The 14,403-nt window shown below is 36.4% G+C and overlaps 1 protein-coding gene across 7 annotated transcripts in view; it reads left to right on the top strand.

The window, feature by feature from the left end:
• Positions 1-13,860, top strand: part of LOC134220505 (voltage-dependent T-type calcium channel subunit alpha-1G) — a 68,061-nt gene extending 54,201 nt beyond the window's left edge. For all 7 annotated transcript variants that reach the window (XM_062699577.1, XM_062699574.1, XM_062699578.1 and 4 more), the window contains 2 exons: positions 7,200-7,663; positions 7,729-13,860. In XM_062699577.1, the coding sequence (XP_062555561.1) occupies positions 7,200-7,663; positions 7,729-9,096 (1,832 nt within the window). In that variant the 3' untranslated portion in view covers positions 9,097-13,860. The remainder of the gene's footprint in view (positions 1-7,199; positions 7,664-7,728) is intronic.
• Positions 13,861-14,403: the final 543 nt, after the last annotated feature.

The following is a 14,403-nucleotide window of genomic DNA, read 5'->3' as shown; positions in this document are numbered from 1 at the left end:
ACATACACATACATACACAAAAAAAACAGACGTCACCTCAGTTTGTCGAGCTGAGTAGATCGGTATATAACACTATGGGACTCCGGGCCTTCTATCAAAAGTTTTTTTGGAGCAATCATATAGCCTTTCGGTACAACTTTGTTGTACGAGAAAGGAAAAAATGCATATGTTACAAATATGCGATCGTGGGTAAATAGTACAATAATTAGCGCAGCGGCACGTTTTAAAAAATACATTATAAAATACAATGTGGATTAACTGTCCAGACAGCGCGTCTACAATTGTTTTAGGGCCGATTCCCACGTAGTGTTTTTTCACCAATGTAATATTAAAGTTCAATAAATCTAGTTGTATGTCATACATTGATTTTGCATGCCTTTGTGTAATAATTGTACAAGTACATTTGTGAAAATTAACAACACAATTCACATAAATATCAATGGATAAAAGCCGCATAATATGGAAATAATGAGGTGTATGAAAACGAATGTTATGTTCAAATCACCCAAATGCCCAAACTACACCATTATTCCACCCAAACCACCCAACCCAATAAGCAGTTAGCCTCAATGACACGCCTCTTCTTTCCTTTTAAAGCAGGAAAAAATGGCAGCAAACGTAACGAGCGCACGAGAAAGCATGTACGAATGCGATTTTTATTTCCAACGATGAAATTTTTACAACTGTGTTGATGCGAGCGGATAAAGTCATCGGCTTCGGTCTCTATAGCGCGTGTGTTAGTTTTCGTGTTCCACATTTGAAGCTTTGGAAAGCTTTGCTTGAGAGGTTAGCATCATCAATAAAGCACGAAAGAAGCAACACAAACTTTAATGCTGTCAGTATACACGGTGCGAAATTTATTCATTGAATGTGGAAATGCTACACACTTAATTTGTTTTACTCAATATTGTGCGGTTACTTGCTGAGTTTTTTTACTTTATTAAACTGTTTTTTTTAATCTACAGATTATATTGCCTGGTTTTCTCAAAATTGCACGCGGCGAACCCTTCATAAAAGGTACCGCCGCGCTTTCTGCACCCCGTTTACTTGATTCTTATGGATGAATAGCATTGCGGTGTATCGTTTGTCGCGGCCGTATTGTCAGATTTTCTGGATATGATACACTGCGCGGCGTTTGTAGTGTTCCCAAATGAGTACTTGCACAAAACTTCACGCGGCGAATGACTGTCGAAAGGTACGGCCGCGCCAAACGATACACCGCAATGCTATTCACCCATAAGAATCAAGTAAACGGGGTGCAGAAAGCGCGGCGGTACCTTTCATGAAGGGTTCGCCGCGTGCAATTTTGAGAAAATCGGGCAATACCTTTCGACAGTCATTCGCCGCGTGAAGTTTTGTGCAAGTACCCATTTGGGAACATTACAAACGCCGCGCAGTGTATCATATCCAGAAAATCTGACAATAAAGTGTTCGTGAAAGTAGTCGTTAGATTATTCGCTGTTGGTTTGAGCGAGACAGAGTATATGACAAAAAAATCAACCAGAAACTTGCGGTTTTTGGTTCGAAATGAACGTTTGTCAGCAATGGAATAATCCATCTAGATTTTCTACTAGATGGCTTTTTGCTGTACTATAAATCTCGCATAACTTTTCAAAAGGGCCTAAGTAACATTTTTTAATGAATTAATTTGAGTACTGCAATCAACAGACCAACATGACACCTATTGATTGCAGTATTCAAATTAATTCATGAAAAAATGTTACTTAGGTGCTGAAAAGTTAAGCGAGAATTCATGAAAAAATGTTACTTAGGTCCTTTTGAAAAGTTATGCGAGAAATGTAATAGAAATGCATGAAGCCAAATAGGACTTTTTGGGAACTTGCAAGTGTTTTTATTGTTAAGTTGACTTTTTGTCAATTTATTGGTCAATACTTAAAAGGTGCTGTAAAAAGAAAAGTGCATACTTAGGTTTTCCAAATCTGATGCAGACTATCTTTTGAAAAGGGTCAAACTTGTTTTTATTGATTTTTTCAAATGGATATAATCGATAAACGACGCTTCCTACAAAAAAGTGTTGTATGGGTAACTGTCGCAAAATCATTCAAACTTTCTAATAAAACTTTTTGAAAAACTCTAAATAGAACCCTACACTAAAAAATCAATTTAAAAAAATAAAAGTCAATTTGCAAAAAACCGCTCTTTTTGATTTGGAAGAAATTTTGTCTCAAGATAGGTGATTATATTCCCTACCAACCGTCCATACATCACAAGCCGGGCACTTTTAAGGGAAAAAAGTTTTTCTAACAAAAACTTTTTCTTGACGGAATTGATTTTTTCAGTGTCTTTAAGGAGTGGATTTAACATATGTATACATATATACTCATATTAAGTATTCCTGTACAGTCAGGCAGAGTACAATGTTTTGGTCGTAACTGGTCGCAACTAAAGAAGCTAATAATGGAATATAATATTTTTTTGAAGATCTAAAGCCCTTTTTAATATTACTCTTAATTTAAAAACAAACTATATTTAGTGACTAAATTAGACAATGTATCATAAAAATAGATTTGCTTGGGGTTCTATAACGATGGCTTTCATTGGTTTAGTTTCAGATGAAAATACACTGAAAATAATTCCGACAAGAAAAAGTTTTTGTTAGAAAAACTTTTTTTCCTTAAGAGTGCCCAGCTTGCGATGTATGGACGGTTGGTAGGGAACATAATCACCTATCTTGAGACAAAATTTCATTTGAATAAAAAAGAGCATTTTTTCGCAAATCGACTTTAAAATTTTTAAACTGATTTTTTTCAGTGTAGGGCTCAATTTGGATTGTTTCCGATATTTTCACTAGAAATTTTGACTGATTTTGCGATGGTCACCCATACAACACTTTTTTGTGGGATTCGTCGTTTTTCTATTATATCCATTTGAAAATATTAGCAAAAAAAATTTCAGCTCTTTTCAAAGGATAGTCTAGATTAAATTTGGAAAAACATTTTTGTTTTCATTTCGGATCATCTGGTGATTTTAAATTTCTCATTTTTCATTTCTTACTTCTTACTTTTCACTCCTCACTTCGCACTTCTCACGTCTCACTTTTCACTTCTCACTGCTCACATCGGCCCATAGGGGAAAGAAATGGCAGAAATGACGCTTAACTTTTAAAAAGAACATATGTCACCTTTTTTTCATGAATTAATTTGTGTACCGCAATCAAAAGCTATCATATTGGTCTGTTGATCGCAATATTAAAATTCATTCATGAAAATATGTTTCTTAGGTCATTTTGAAAAAATAAACTAGAATTTTCAGTGTATACACGGAACCGCGAAACAACTCACTTTATGGTTCCTTTCACTCAAATCCGCCCTTGCGTGGAAGAAGCCAAAAATAAGTATAATGCGAAAAAATCCGGTGAGTACTTTGCCTTTACTCCCGTGTTGAATTTTCACCCACTATGAAGTTTCACCAACTCAAACTTATGTTATTTTCACCCACCCGAGACTATGGTGAAAACAACCCAAATTTGGCTTCTTCCACGGAACAGCACCCGTTGGGTCGATGCAGCTCTCTTTGTTTATAATAACATTCATGAGAATGAGTGAGAAAACTACTTACTTTTGAGTTAAAATTTTGAACTTCGTACTCAAAGTTGAGTTCTTTAAACTTTTTTTTTAGGTTCTTTATTTTTTCTGTGTACATGAAATCTTAAAATAGGTACTTTTTAACTCATTAATGGGTTTCTATGTTTCTTTGTGAAGTTTTTTCTTCCGTGTAAGCTGTGTATTCTATGCTGTCAGTGTGCCGGTTTCGAATAAATTGTGTCTTGGGAGAACATAACCTAGAAAATCGATAGCTTATTTGTTACGAAATAATGATGTCTCATAACTCTTTGAATATTTACTATTTTTTGAGAAGTGCCATCATTATGAAACTCAATAGTGAACAAGAAGAAAACATTCCCCATCGAATGCAACTTGTTGTAGCAAAATCGATTCAGGTTTAGTACTAGAAAAATTGGCTAATGTTTCAATGTGCACACACATACGCACACACACACACACGGACACACACACGGACAGACAGACATTTGCTCAGTTTGTCGAGCTGAATCGAATGGTATATAATACTATGGGTCTACAAGAGCTCTATAAAAAGTACGTTTTGGGAGTGAAATGAAAGCCTTTCAGGTACAACTTTGTTGTACGAGAAAGGCAAAAATATTGCCACGTGGTTTAGTTCATGGCGCTTTAAATTCGTTTTTTATGTTAGAATTTTAAAGGTATGATACAGCCTACGAACAATATGTCATTGCGCGCGGCAAACCTAACCTCACTATTTTGACAGGTACTGGTCCTGTTGTTTACGTTTCGGACTTAGAATTTTTTTTATCCAAATTAAATCTGCATATTGCACGATGTTGAAGACATTCTGTACATTCCGCATTCAAATATTGGTAATTATCGATAAGTTTAGGTAATTATCGATCAGAAAATCCAAAGAATCATAGAAGAATCTCAAAATTAAAATAAAGTCGTCTGTAAACAACAGGACCAGTACCTGTCAAAAGTCGTGCGTGACGTCACTGTGCAATGGAGTATAGCGAAATCTAGAAAAAAAAACTTTATAAATTCGCCTAACTATGCCTTTCTCGTCTGGCCAATTTTGACACACACGTACAGACGTCACCTCAGTTCGTCGAGCTGAGTCGATTGGTATATAATACTATGAATCTCCGGGCCTCCTATCAACAGTTCATTTTTGGAGTGATCATATAGCCTTTCGGTACAACTTTGTTGTATCAGAAAGGCAAAAAATCAGTACATTCAAAGTTAATTGCCTATATACCGGGTATTAAGCCACCCGGAGTGGAAATTAATTACTATGTCTGAAACTCGATTATGCATATGTACAACATGTGATAGATTTAGTTCGGAAAAGGTATTGGAGGGTAACCGCCCCTTCGGTGGGCTTTGATCCCACGACCCCAGTACGCTAGACAGGTGCTTTCCTTACTAAGCTACGAAGGACCTCCGTCGTCCTCGGGTCGGGTCGTGTTGGGATCTGACGACCAACTGGCACAACCTCACACAACCCTACTTCATTAAGCGCCGTTGCTGATGAAGCAAGTGTGTAGGAGCCGAACAATACTAAATATTCATCCTACTTGGTTGGCATGTGTACAAAAATACATATGAGAGAATTACTTCGGAAAAATGTATTGCGAGAGTACGGCTGGTACCTGGTGCTAGGAATTTGGTTTCATCAGTACCCGCTAAGCTGCGAAGGACGACAGAGGTCCTTCGTAGCTTAGTAGGGAAAGCACCTGTCTAGCGTACTTGGGTCGTGGGATCAAAGCCCACCGAAGGGGCGGTTACCCTCCAATACCTTTTCCGAACTAACTCTATCACATGTTGTACATGATGCTGGGTCATTAGGCCGAATGGTCATTAGGCCGAACGGTCATTAGGCCGAATGGCCATTAGGCCGAATGAGAACTGGGGAGTGAGAAGTGAGTGCGCAATGAGGAAGAAGTAGCAAGGAAGAAGGAAAAAGGAGGAAGAAGTAAGAAGGAAGAAGGAAAAAGGAAAAAAGAATAAGGAAGAAGGGAGAAGAAAGAAGAAAGAAGAAGAAAGAAGAAAAAACGAAGAAGGAAGGAGGAAGAAGGAAGGAAGAAGAAGAGAGAAAGAAGAAAGAAAAGGGAAGAAGAAAGAAGGAAAAAAGAAGAAGGAAGAATCAAGAAGAAAGAAGGAAAAAGGAAGAAGGAAGAAGGAAGAAAGAAGGAGGAAGAAGGAAGAAGGAAGGAGGAAGGAGGAAGAAGGAAGAAAGAAGAAGGAAGAAGGAAAAAGGAAGAAGGAAGGAGGAATAAGGATGAGGGCAGAAAGAAGAAAGAAGAAGGAAGAAGGAAGAAAGAAGGAAGGAAGAAGAAGGAAGAAAGAAGAAGAAAAAAGGAAGAAAGAAGAAGGAAGAAGAAAGAAGTAAGAAGGAAGAAGGAAGAAGAAAGAAGGAAGAAAGAAGAAGGAAAAAGGAAGAAGGAAAAAGGAAGAAAGAAGAAAGAAGGAGGAAGAAGGAAGAAGGAAGAAGGAAGGTGGAAGGAGGGAGAAGGAAGAAAGAATAAAGAAAAAAGAAGAAGGAAGGAGGAAGAAGGAAGGAGGAAGAAGGAAGGAGGAAGGAGGAAGAAGGAAGGAGGAAGAAGGAAAAAGAAAGAAGAAATTGGAAGAAGGAAGAAGGATGAAGGAAGCAGAAAGAAGGAAGAAAGAAGAAGAAAGAAAGAAGAAGGAAGTAGGAAGAAAGAAGAAGAAGGAAATAGGAAGAAAGAAGAAGAAGGAAGAAAAAAGAAGGAAACGGAAGAAAAAAGAAGGAAACGGAAGAAGAAAGAAGGAATAATGAATAAGGAAGAAGGAAGAAAGAAGAAGAAAGAAAGAAGAAAGAAGAAGGAAGTAGGATGAAAGAAGGAAGAAAAAAGAAGGAAAAAGAAGAAGGAAGAAGGGATAATGAATAAGGAAGAAGGAAGAAGGACGAAAGAAGAAGGGGTAAGGTGAAGGAAGAACTTCTCATTTTTCACTTCTTGCTTCTTTTTGCTAATTCAGCCGTTCGGCCTAATGACCATTCGGCCTAATAACCTTCGGCCAAATGGCCTTCGGCCTAATGGCCTGACACCGTTGTACATATGCATAATCGAATTTCAGACAAAAAATCAGTTATAATAACCCTTCGTTATTTTTGCAAATCATTTTTGCCTTTCTTGTAAACGATTTATGATCGTTCCAAAAACAAACTTTTTATAGAAGGCCTGGAGACCCATAGTGTTATATACCAATCAATTCAGTTCGACGAATTGAGGTGATGTCTGTGGGTGTGAGCAAAAAGCTTATCCGATTTACTCGCATTCGACCTAGAATCCTGTCCCATTGTTTCCTATTAAAAATTGGTCGGATCGGACTATGAGCTCAGAAGTTATGGTCAAAATGCATTTTTTTCATACCAAAATCGGCCGCGTAAAATGCTCTCACTAATTCATCCTTTAACGATTAACTCGCAAAAGATTGCATTCGACGCATAATCCTTTCCCATTATTTCCTATTGGAAATTAGCCAGATCGGACTATGGGCACAAAAGTCATTGCCAAAATAATATAATACTATTTTTATAACACACGAGAAAGGCTCCATCACCGCTAGATGGATTAATTAGGGTTCTACTGTTTACATTCCAAATACTTCTATTTTATTACACAGGAATGCACGAACCGCCATACTACACCAATTATTCACCATTGAGAATGTTTGTCCACAACGTGGTAACATCGAAGTACTTCGACTTGGCAATTGCTGCAGTCATTGGTTTGAACGTGGTGACGATGGCTATGGAATACTACATGATGCCACGGGCATTGGAGTATGCGCTGAAAATTTTCAACTACTTCTTCACAGCAGTGTTCATTCTGGAGGCGGCAATGAAATTAGTTGCGCTGGGCTTTAAAATCTACATGAAGGATAAATGGAACCAACTGGACGTTGCTATAGTCATTTTGTCTATTGTAGGCATTGTGCTGGAAGAACTCGAAACCAACATTATTCCCATTAATCCAACCATCATACGCGTTATGCGAGTACTCAGAATAGCACGGGTGCTAAAATTACTGAAAATGGCTAAAGGCATTAGAGCCCTACTGGATACGGTTATGCAAGCGTTGCCTCAGGTAATTAATCAAAATTTCAATTTCAAGAGATTCAATGAATAATTAACATTTCATGGTTGCCGCAGGTTGGAAATCTGGGACTGCTCTTCTTCCTGTTATTCTTCATATTTGCGGCACTAGGTGTGGAGCTGTTCGGTAGGCTGGAATGCTCGGAAGAAGTACCATGTCAGGGTTTGGGCGAGCATGCACACTTCGCCAACTTCGGCATGGCCTTTTTAACTTTGTTCCGAGTTGCAACTGGTGATAACTGGAATGGAATCATGAAGGATACTCTAAGAGACGATTGCGACGATGCTGCCGACTGTGTTAAAAACTGTTGTGTTAGTACTATAATAGCTCCAATATTTTTCGTAATATTTGTACTGATGGCTCAGTTTGTGTTGGTCAATGTGGTGGTTGCAGTTCTTATGAAGCATCTTGAAGAAAGCCACAAACAGATGGAAGATGAGTTAGATATTGAAACAGAGCTAGAAAGGGAATTCGAACGTGAACAAGAGTTCGAGGAGGAACAAGCATTATGTATGCAACTTGATGATGATCAAAAGCAATTGCAAAAACGGCCTCTCACTAAAGTGTCTTCTTTGCCATCTAACTTTACTTATAGCACTCCAGTAGCGGAGAAAAAATTGAACATTCATCGACGACAAACTATTCAATACATCAATCAGAATTTAAATGTACCACATTCTTATACTAACAGTAATTCTTATGATGAAACTGCTGAAAACGATATCCCAAATGAAGATGATGAATCATTCAATTCTGTCAATGAAAGCTCTAGTACAAAAAATACCAACCAAAAAATCCACATTAACAAATCATTCTTCAGTAAAAACAATGCCGACAAGCGAGCTTCATTGGACGAATTTAGTAAACCGCACAAAATCGTGGAAGAATCGGGAAAGACCGATAAAACAATTCCAACGAAAAGTGCAAACAATTGGAAGGAAAATCTATCCGACCCGTCATCAAAAGAGTCGGAAAGCAATATGAAAGTGTCGTGTTCGACAATCATCCCGTCAAATAAGTCATTGACCAAAACCAGTAAACCCGACTATCGTCAATTAAGTCTCGATCAGGACTCTAAGCATGATAATGTAGTAATTCCCTCCAATAACAGTTCCACTAATTTCCCAACCGCCAATACCCTCAACAACCTGGGTGGCAATAAGTCATCTTTTCTATCCGTACCAAAACTGCAGCCGAAAAGCCGATCAGGCAGCACGAAGCAACTGTTCAAACAGGTGGCTTTGGACGAGGACACTGAGATTAATGAAAGCTCACTGCTGTTGCCTTCCGTATCGAATGCAGTTGGTTCGAGTGGCGATCATTCGTATAATCTGCTGAAGGTAGAAGATGAGAATTACGATGCAGTTAGAAAATCCGAATCTTGTGAGATTTTGAGGATTATCTCTGAAAGACGGAAAATCTAATTTCAATTACGTAGCTCTATCCCTGTTAGTTATAAATCTGTAAAAAGTTTTGAAGTATTCAATTGGAGCTGGTCGTGAAAGTTTTAAAAAATGTGTAGAAATCTGACAACGGAAAAACTTAGTTTTTTGTATTAATTAAATAAATACTCCTAAATTCTACAATTCTCTGAATCATTTGATTGATGGTGCAAAGTCTTATTGGTACTTGTGGTACATTAGCTCACTTAACTTGTATCGAATGACATGTTTGGTTCACAATATTAAACCGGGGCGTGCGCTTAAGATTTTGATTAAGAGAGTTGCCGGTATTTCTGACCTTCTTTTTTTTCAGCATAATTTTTAAAGTTCTTTATAACACATGCTAGCCACTTAGCCATGATTCGAAATGAGATAATATAAATGTACGGTTAATAAGAATTTTTTTAAATGCATACAATGTATGTACCTATGTAGATAAACATCAGTAAATCAGTAAAAAATTCGAATAAATCACGCTTCCAAAGTTGTCGGTGAGTAAACTTAGTTTAAAACATTTGGACATTGTGAACTATTTTATTGTAATATTTGACTATTGGCATCTACATGAAATTCAGAGCAACTGCCTATATACGAATGCGAAAACGACATTCAATAAAGTATAAGATCAATGTTTTCTAAATCGCCTTGAAACTCCAATAGGTGAAACCAAATTTGAAAAAAGAAGACAACAAATGGTGCTTTTAAAAGCATAGAAAAAAAATCTAAACAGAATGTACATTGTAAATGTAAATATTTAAATTGAGATAAAATTCGAAGCACATTACTTCCGTTGTCTTCTCCTTTTCTCAACTTGGATTTCAATATCAGCTATGGATATGCCGGGTTCGATTGATCCCACAGCGCTCATATATTTTGTTTGAAAATTAGAATGGGTGAACACATGTTTGCTCCTGTACTGGAGGATTCAGTATATCGGAAATCGTATGTATTTTAGGATATCTAAAAATCGCATACCATACTTTGAACGCATAACGTTTTTTGCAATATAAAGACAACTGCGAGTTTCTTTTGAAACGCGTGATTCTTCTGCAGAAATCAAACCAAACCACACCAGACCCATATATCAAAGAATCGTTCATGATACGACTCGCGATTAGTAACTTTGTATGAGTTTCACGTGTTCTTCTTTGTTCTTCGCTTATAAAAATGTATTATAAATCAATATGTAAACTAAAATACGCATCTATTGGGTTTGGCGTCAAACTTTTGGATCGAAATCATTTTTCGGCGAATGAGCGAAACGTCGCATTTCTGCCCGAAAAAGTCAAGAACGATGCTCTCCCCGCAGTACCACATGTGAAAGAACTTGTGCATCGCGGCTCAGGGCGCACTACAAAAACACATTAACGGGTCAAAACAGCACTTCAGAGAGATGGATTCTATAATTTCCATCACATCAATTTTATTTGCATTCGACAATGCAATCCAGCAATTTCTGAGTTTTTTTCCTTGGCAAAAAACAATGTTTGATCAATTGTGTATTTTCGTACTGATACACTGAATTAATTCGTCATGAGCTAGGGTATATCCAGGTATTCCCGACAGGCTAATGCGCATCGGCACACCCACTAAAGTAGCATCTTTAATTTTTTTTTCTCAACTTGCTAACTCGTGTCTCGAGTGAAATTAGGGTGGTCAAAAAAAAAATTGAAATTTTTTGGTGTGTCACTCTTTTATTCCGTTTTATTTGATGCTCTGTACAAAATTTCAGCCAACTCGGTCAACGTTTAGGCGGAGCTAAACTAATTGGAAGTTTATATGCGAAAATGTATGGCGGCCCATCATCAAATTTGAAATTATTTTTTTTATACTAATTTGAGCCACCCTAGTGAGCCTACCCTAGTGTGAAAAACAAAAGCCACATGGTTTGGCCGCCGAATACTCCCACTCAATGTTGCGACCACGTGGTCTTTTGCAAATTACATCCCTTTCCCCTGTATGACCACGTGGTCGATGATGTAACTGTGTTTTTCCATACAAATCTTCATACAACATTCAAACGCAATGCAGGGAGACAGCGTTTGCACAGTTGAATGAGACTCCGGATGGTTCCAGGTCGTCTTCCCGCCATCGGCGGTTGTCAAACGCAAGAGACCGACGAAGATTCAATGCAAATACAAAAGCGGAAGAAATTCGCGTATCTTCTATTGACCTGAATTGAATATTAGAAGATCGGCTGCTAAACTCACCGGATGAAGTCATTTCACTAAACACTAAATGAACTTTTGACAAATTTCATAATCACACATACTCATAATAGTTTGGTATTGTTTTGCATGCTCGTTAAACAGCCATCACTGTCGCTTTCCTTCAAAAATACACGTAGATAGCCCTGATTGTAAAACTTGTAGAAAAAGAGTTATTTTGCCCTATTTTTTGGTTTCTCATCATTTTTTTCACTAATTCAGATATTTCGCAACATGTCCTTCATCCATTATTTGAAACTATTTCCTTTGTCTTGAAAAGAAGATAGTAGGCATTTGTTTTAAGTTCCATTTAAACATTAAAAGAAACATGATTTTCAAAGCAACTTATCTGCTATTGTAAACAAGGATTTAAGCATCAATTTGTCAAGCCTGATAGCACTATAAATACTTAGCAAGTTAAGTAAGACTTGCCGCGGTGTTGGTTTGCATGGGTGTGTTACAGATTCGACAACTGAATGTTTGAATCTTCGTGTACAAAAAAAAAATTCTACAAGAAATTTTGTGTCTGAAACTGCAGGTAAACAGATGTAACCAAGATGAATACAGTACTAGGTGTTCCAATGTGCCAAGTTGGTGGAAGAGAAGAAGGCGGGGTGAAAAATTCATTTTCAATGCAAAACGAAAACAGACCGGCTGGCTCTCCCATACTAAAATCCAAGATGGCTGAATCGTGAATTCGGCAGATTGGAACACCTAGTGGTGTACTCATCTTGGATGTAACACTTTGAACATTTTTTAATACATCAACGGTATTGTTTACATCGTATTGGCTGAATTGCGAACCAAATGGCGATAATGAATCAACGCCAACAAAACGATTGGAATGTCGTCGATGGCCGTTTGCCACCTGAAGCATATCTAAACGTTCAACAGGTGAGCGATTGAAAATGTCGAAGTGTTATGTTTGATTGTTTATGAATAAACCGTATGAGGTAAAAGATATTAGAAAAAACATATTCAATTCGAGGCTAATGGAAAAGGTTAAATAAAAATTAGTTAGTTTTAACTAAATTCAAACCCTTTATTAATATTTTGTTTTAATTAAGTTGCATTATTGATTCGTAGAAGTCCTCTCTCTACCTCAACAACCCAGTATCTAATCAATGTAGTTTTTGTGCGTTTGAATGTAAAAAAGACTCAGTAGTTTTGTTTCAAATTGCAACTTTAATCTCTAGCTGTCGTGTGTTCATCAAAACTGACAACCTTTGTATATTGAAAAAACAAAAATGACTGAGCAGCCATCATTAAAACACTAAATGCATCCGTATTCGTAGTATTCACTATAATTGCAAATTCTACTGTGATTATATATTCGTCCTGATTCAAAGTTGAAATGGATTTGAAAATGATTAAAATTTGGAAAAATGGAAAGCGTTCATACCTCAGTTTCATATGACTGCATAATTGAAAAGAATTTCAACGTAGTAAATCTATAGTAATTTTTAAACTTCTCAAGCAATAATATTGTAAACATTTTGGGCTGATTGTGATTTGAATTTCGAATGATATTTCAAATACAAAAATCTGAGAAATAAACAAATTGTTTTGGCGTACGTTGAATTCAGCCTTTGAGTCTTACAAAATTTTGCCCATTTCCTATAAAAACACGATTAATTAGAAGATTAAAAACTGAGAAACTACATCAAGCAGAAATGAAACAAAATTTTGGTATTCAGTCCCCGAGAAAAATCTGCTTGGGATAAATGTATCACATAAAACTGTAAGCCATTCTGAAACAATGGAATTTAAACGTTTGTTAACCTAAAAGTCAAGGTTTATCTTGCATCTTTATCGATTAGCAAGTCTTTATTGGCGAAACAAGACCAATAGTTAGTTAAATAGGGCCAAAGTTTCAAACAACGTTAGAATAAAACAAAATTATTGAATACGAAAATAGAAAATAGGAACAGATTATTTAGAAGAACGAGAGATGGTATATAAGTAAACAGTGTACAGTAGTTTGAATGTAGACTTGATTTAATGTTAGGTCTGACTGAAGTAAGGCATTTTTGGTTTAAAAAAACATGAGGCCAAAGACCACTACGCGATATGTTAACGTGCTAGTAGAGTAGTATGGATCAAATAAATTGTGCCATAAATAAAAAAAAGTATTGTTCAATGATCTTACTGATCTATTCAATTAGGAACAATTATATAACTTTCAAGTGCTATATAAAGGAGATCATCTCTAGAGGTTGTGTAAATAGTAGTAAACTGTGTATCTTGTTTTTACATGTTTATACTTACATTTATTAAATCTTAAGGAGTATAAAGAATGACAATCTCGTAGAAGCCTTTCTATTATTACTACATACAAATTAGGGTTTTAAAATATTAAAAACAAAATTGTTAACATCAGTGATACAGGAACACTCATTGAACCGATTAAAAGTTTATTTCCTCTGATATGTAGACAAAAAACAATGACGATTTCTTATAATTGAACTATATATGTATGGAATGGTTCTCACTCTAATTAAGTTCTATTTTTAGTGAAATAAAATAATTTTTGTTCAACTAGAAAGGACTAAATAGCTTTCTTTTATTTACCGTATGACAAAATAGGAAACATGAAACAAACTTTTTTTTTCGAAACCTTGCAAGGCCTTGGTTAATCTACCTATCGGTGTGGATGCCTTTCATTGGGTTTACCAATAACATATACGATTTCCATTAAAGATAAAAAAAAAAGTTACTTAACATAAGCGCGTTTTTTTGTCTTCTACCCTGCATTGCAATCTTTCCTCCTGTCATTGAAGGAATTTGTTGAGAGCTGATCTTCTAATTCTAACTCGCAACAAATTCAAATTTTTCATAATTGGTGACTTAATGCCAAACACCGTTCATGGAATAATGCTCAAAGCAATTCCAATGGTAAAATTTTATTTGGAGATTGTTCTGCGGGATATTACACTATTCAATATCCCAATGGACCAACTTGTTTTTCTTCTTGTCTAAATCCTTCTACAATTGATTTAGTTTTAACAGATTCAAGTCAGCTGTGTGGCCAATTGGTAACTCATGCTGACTTAGACTCTGATCACCTTCCTGTGTCGTTTGA

This window comes from Armigeres subalbatus, chromosome 3 (genome assembly GCF_024139115.2).
Source record: "Armigeres subalbatus isolate Guangzhou_Male chromosome 3, GZ_Asu_2, whole genome shotgun sequence".
NCBI lineage: Eukaryota > Metazoa > Arthropoda > Insecta > Diptera > Culicidae > Armigeres > Armigeres subalbatus.
This window is presented reverse-complemented; position numbering and strand designations above follow the sequence as displayed.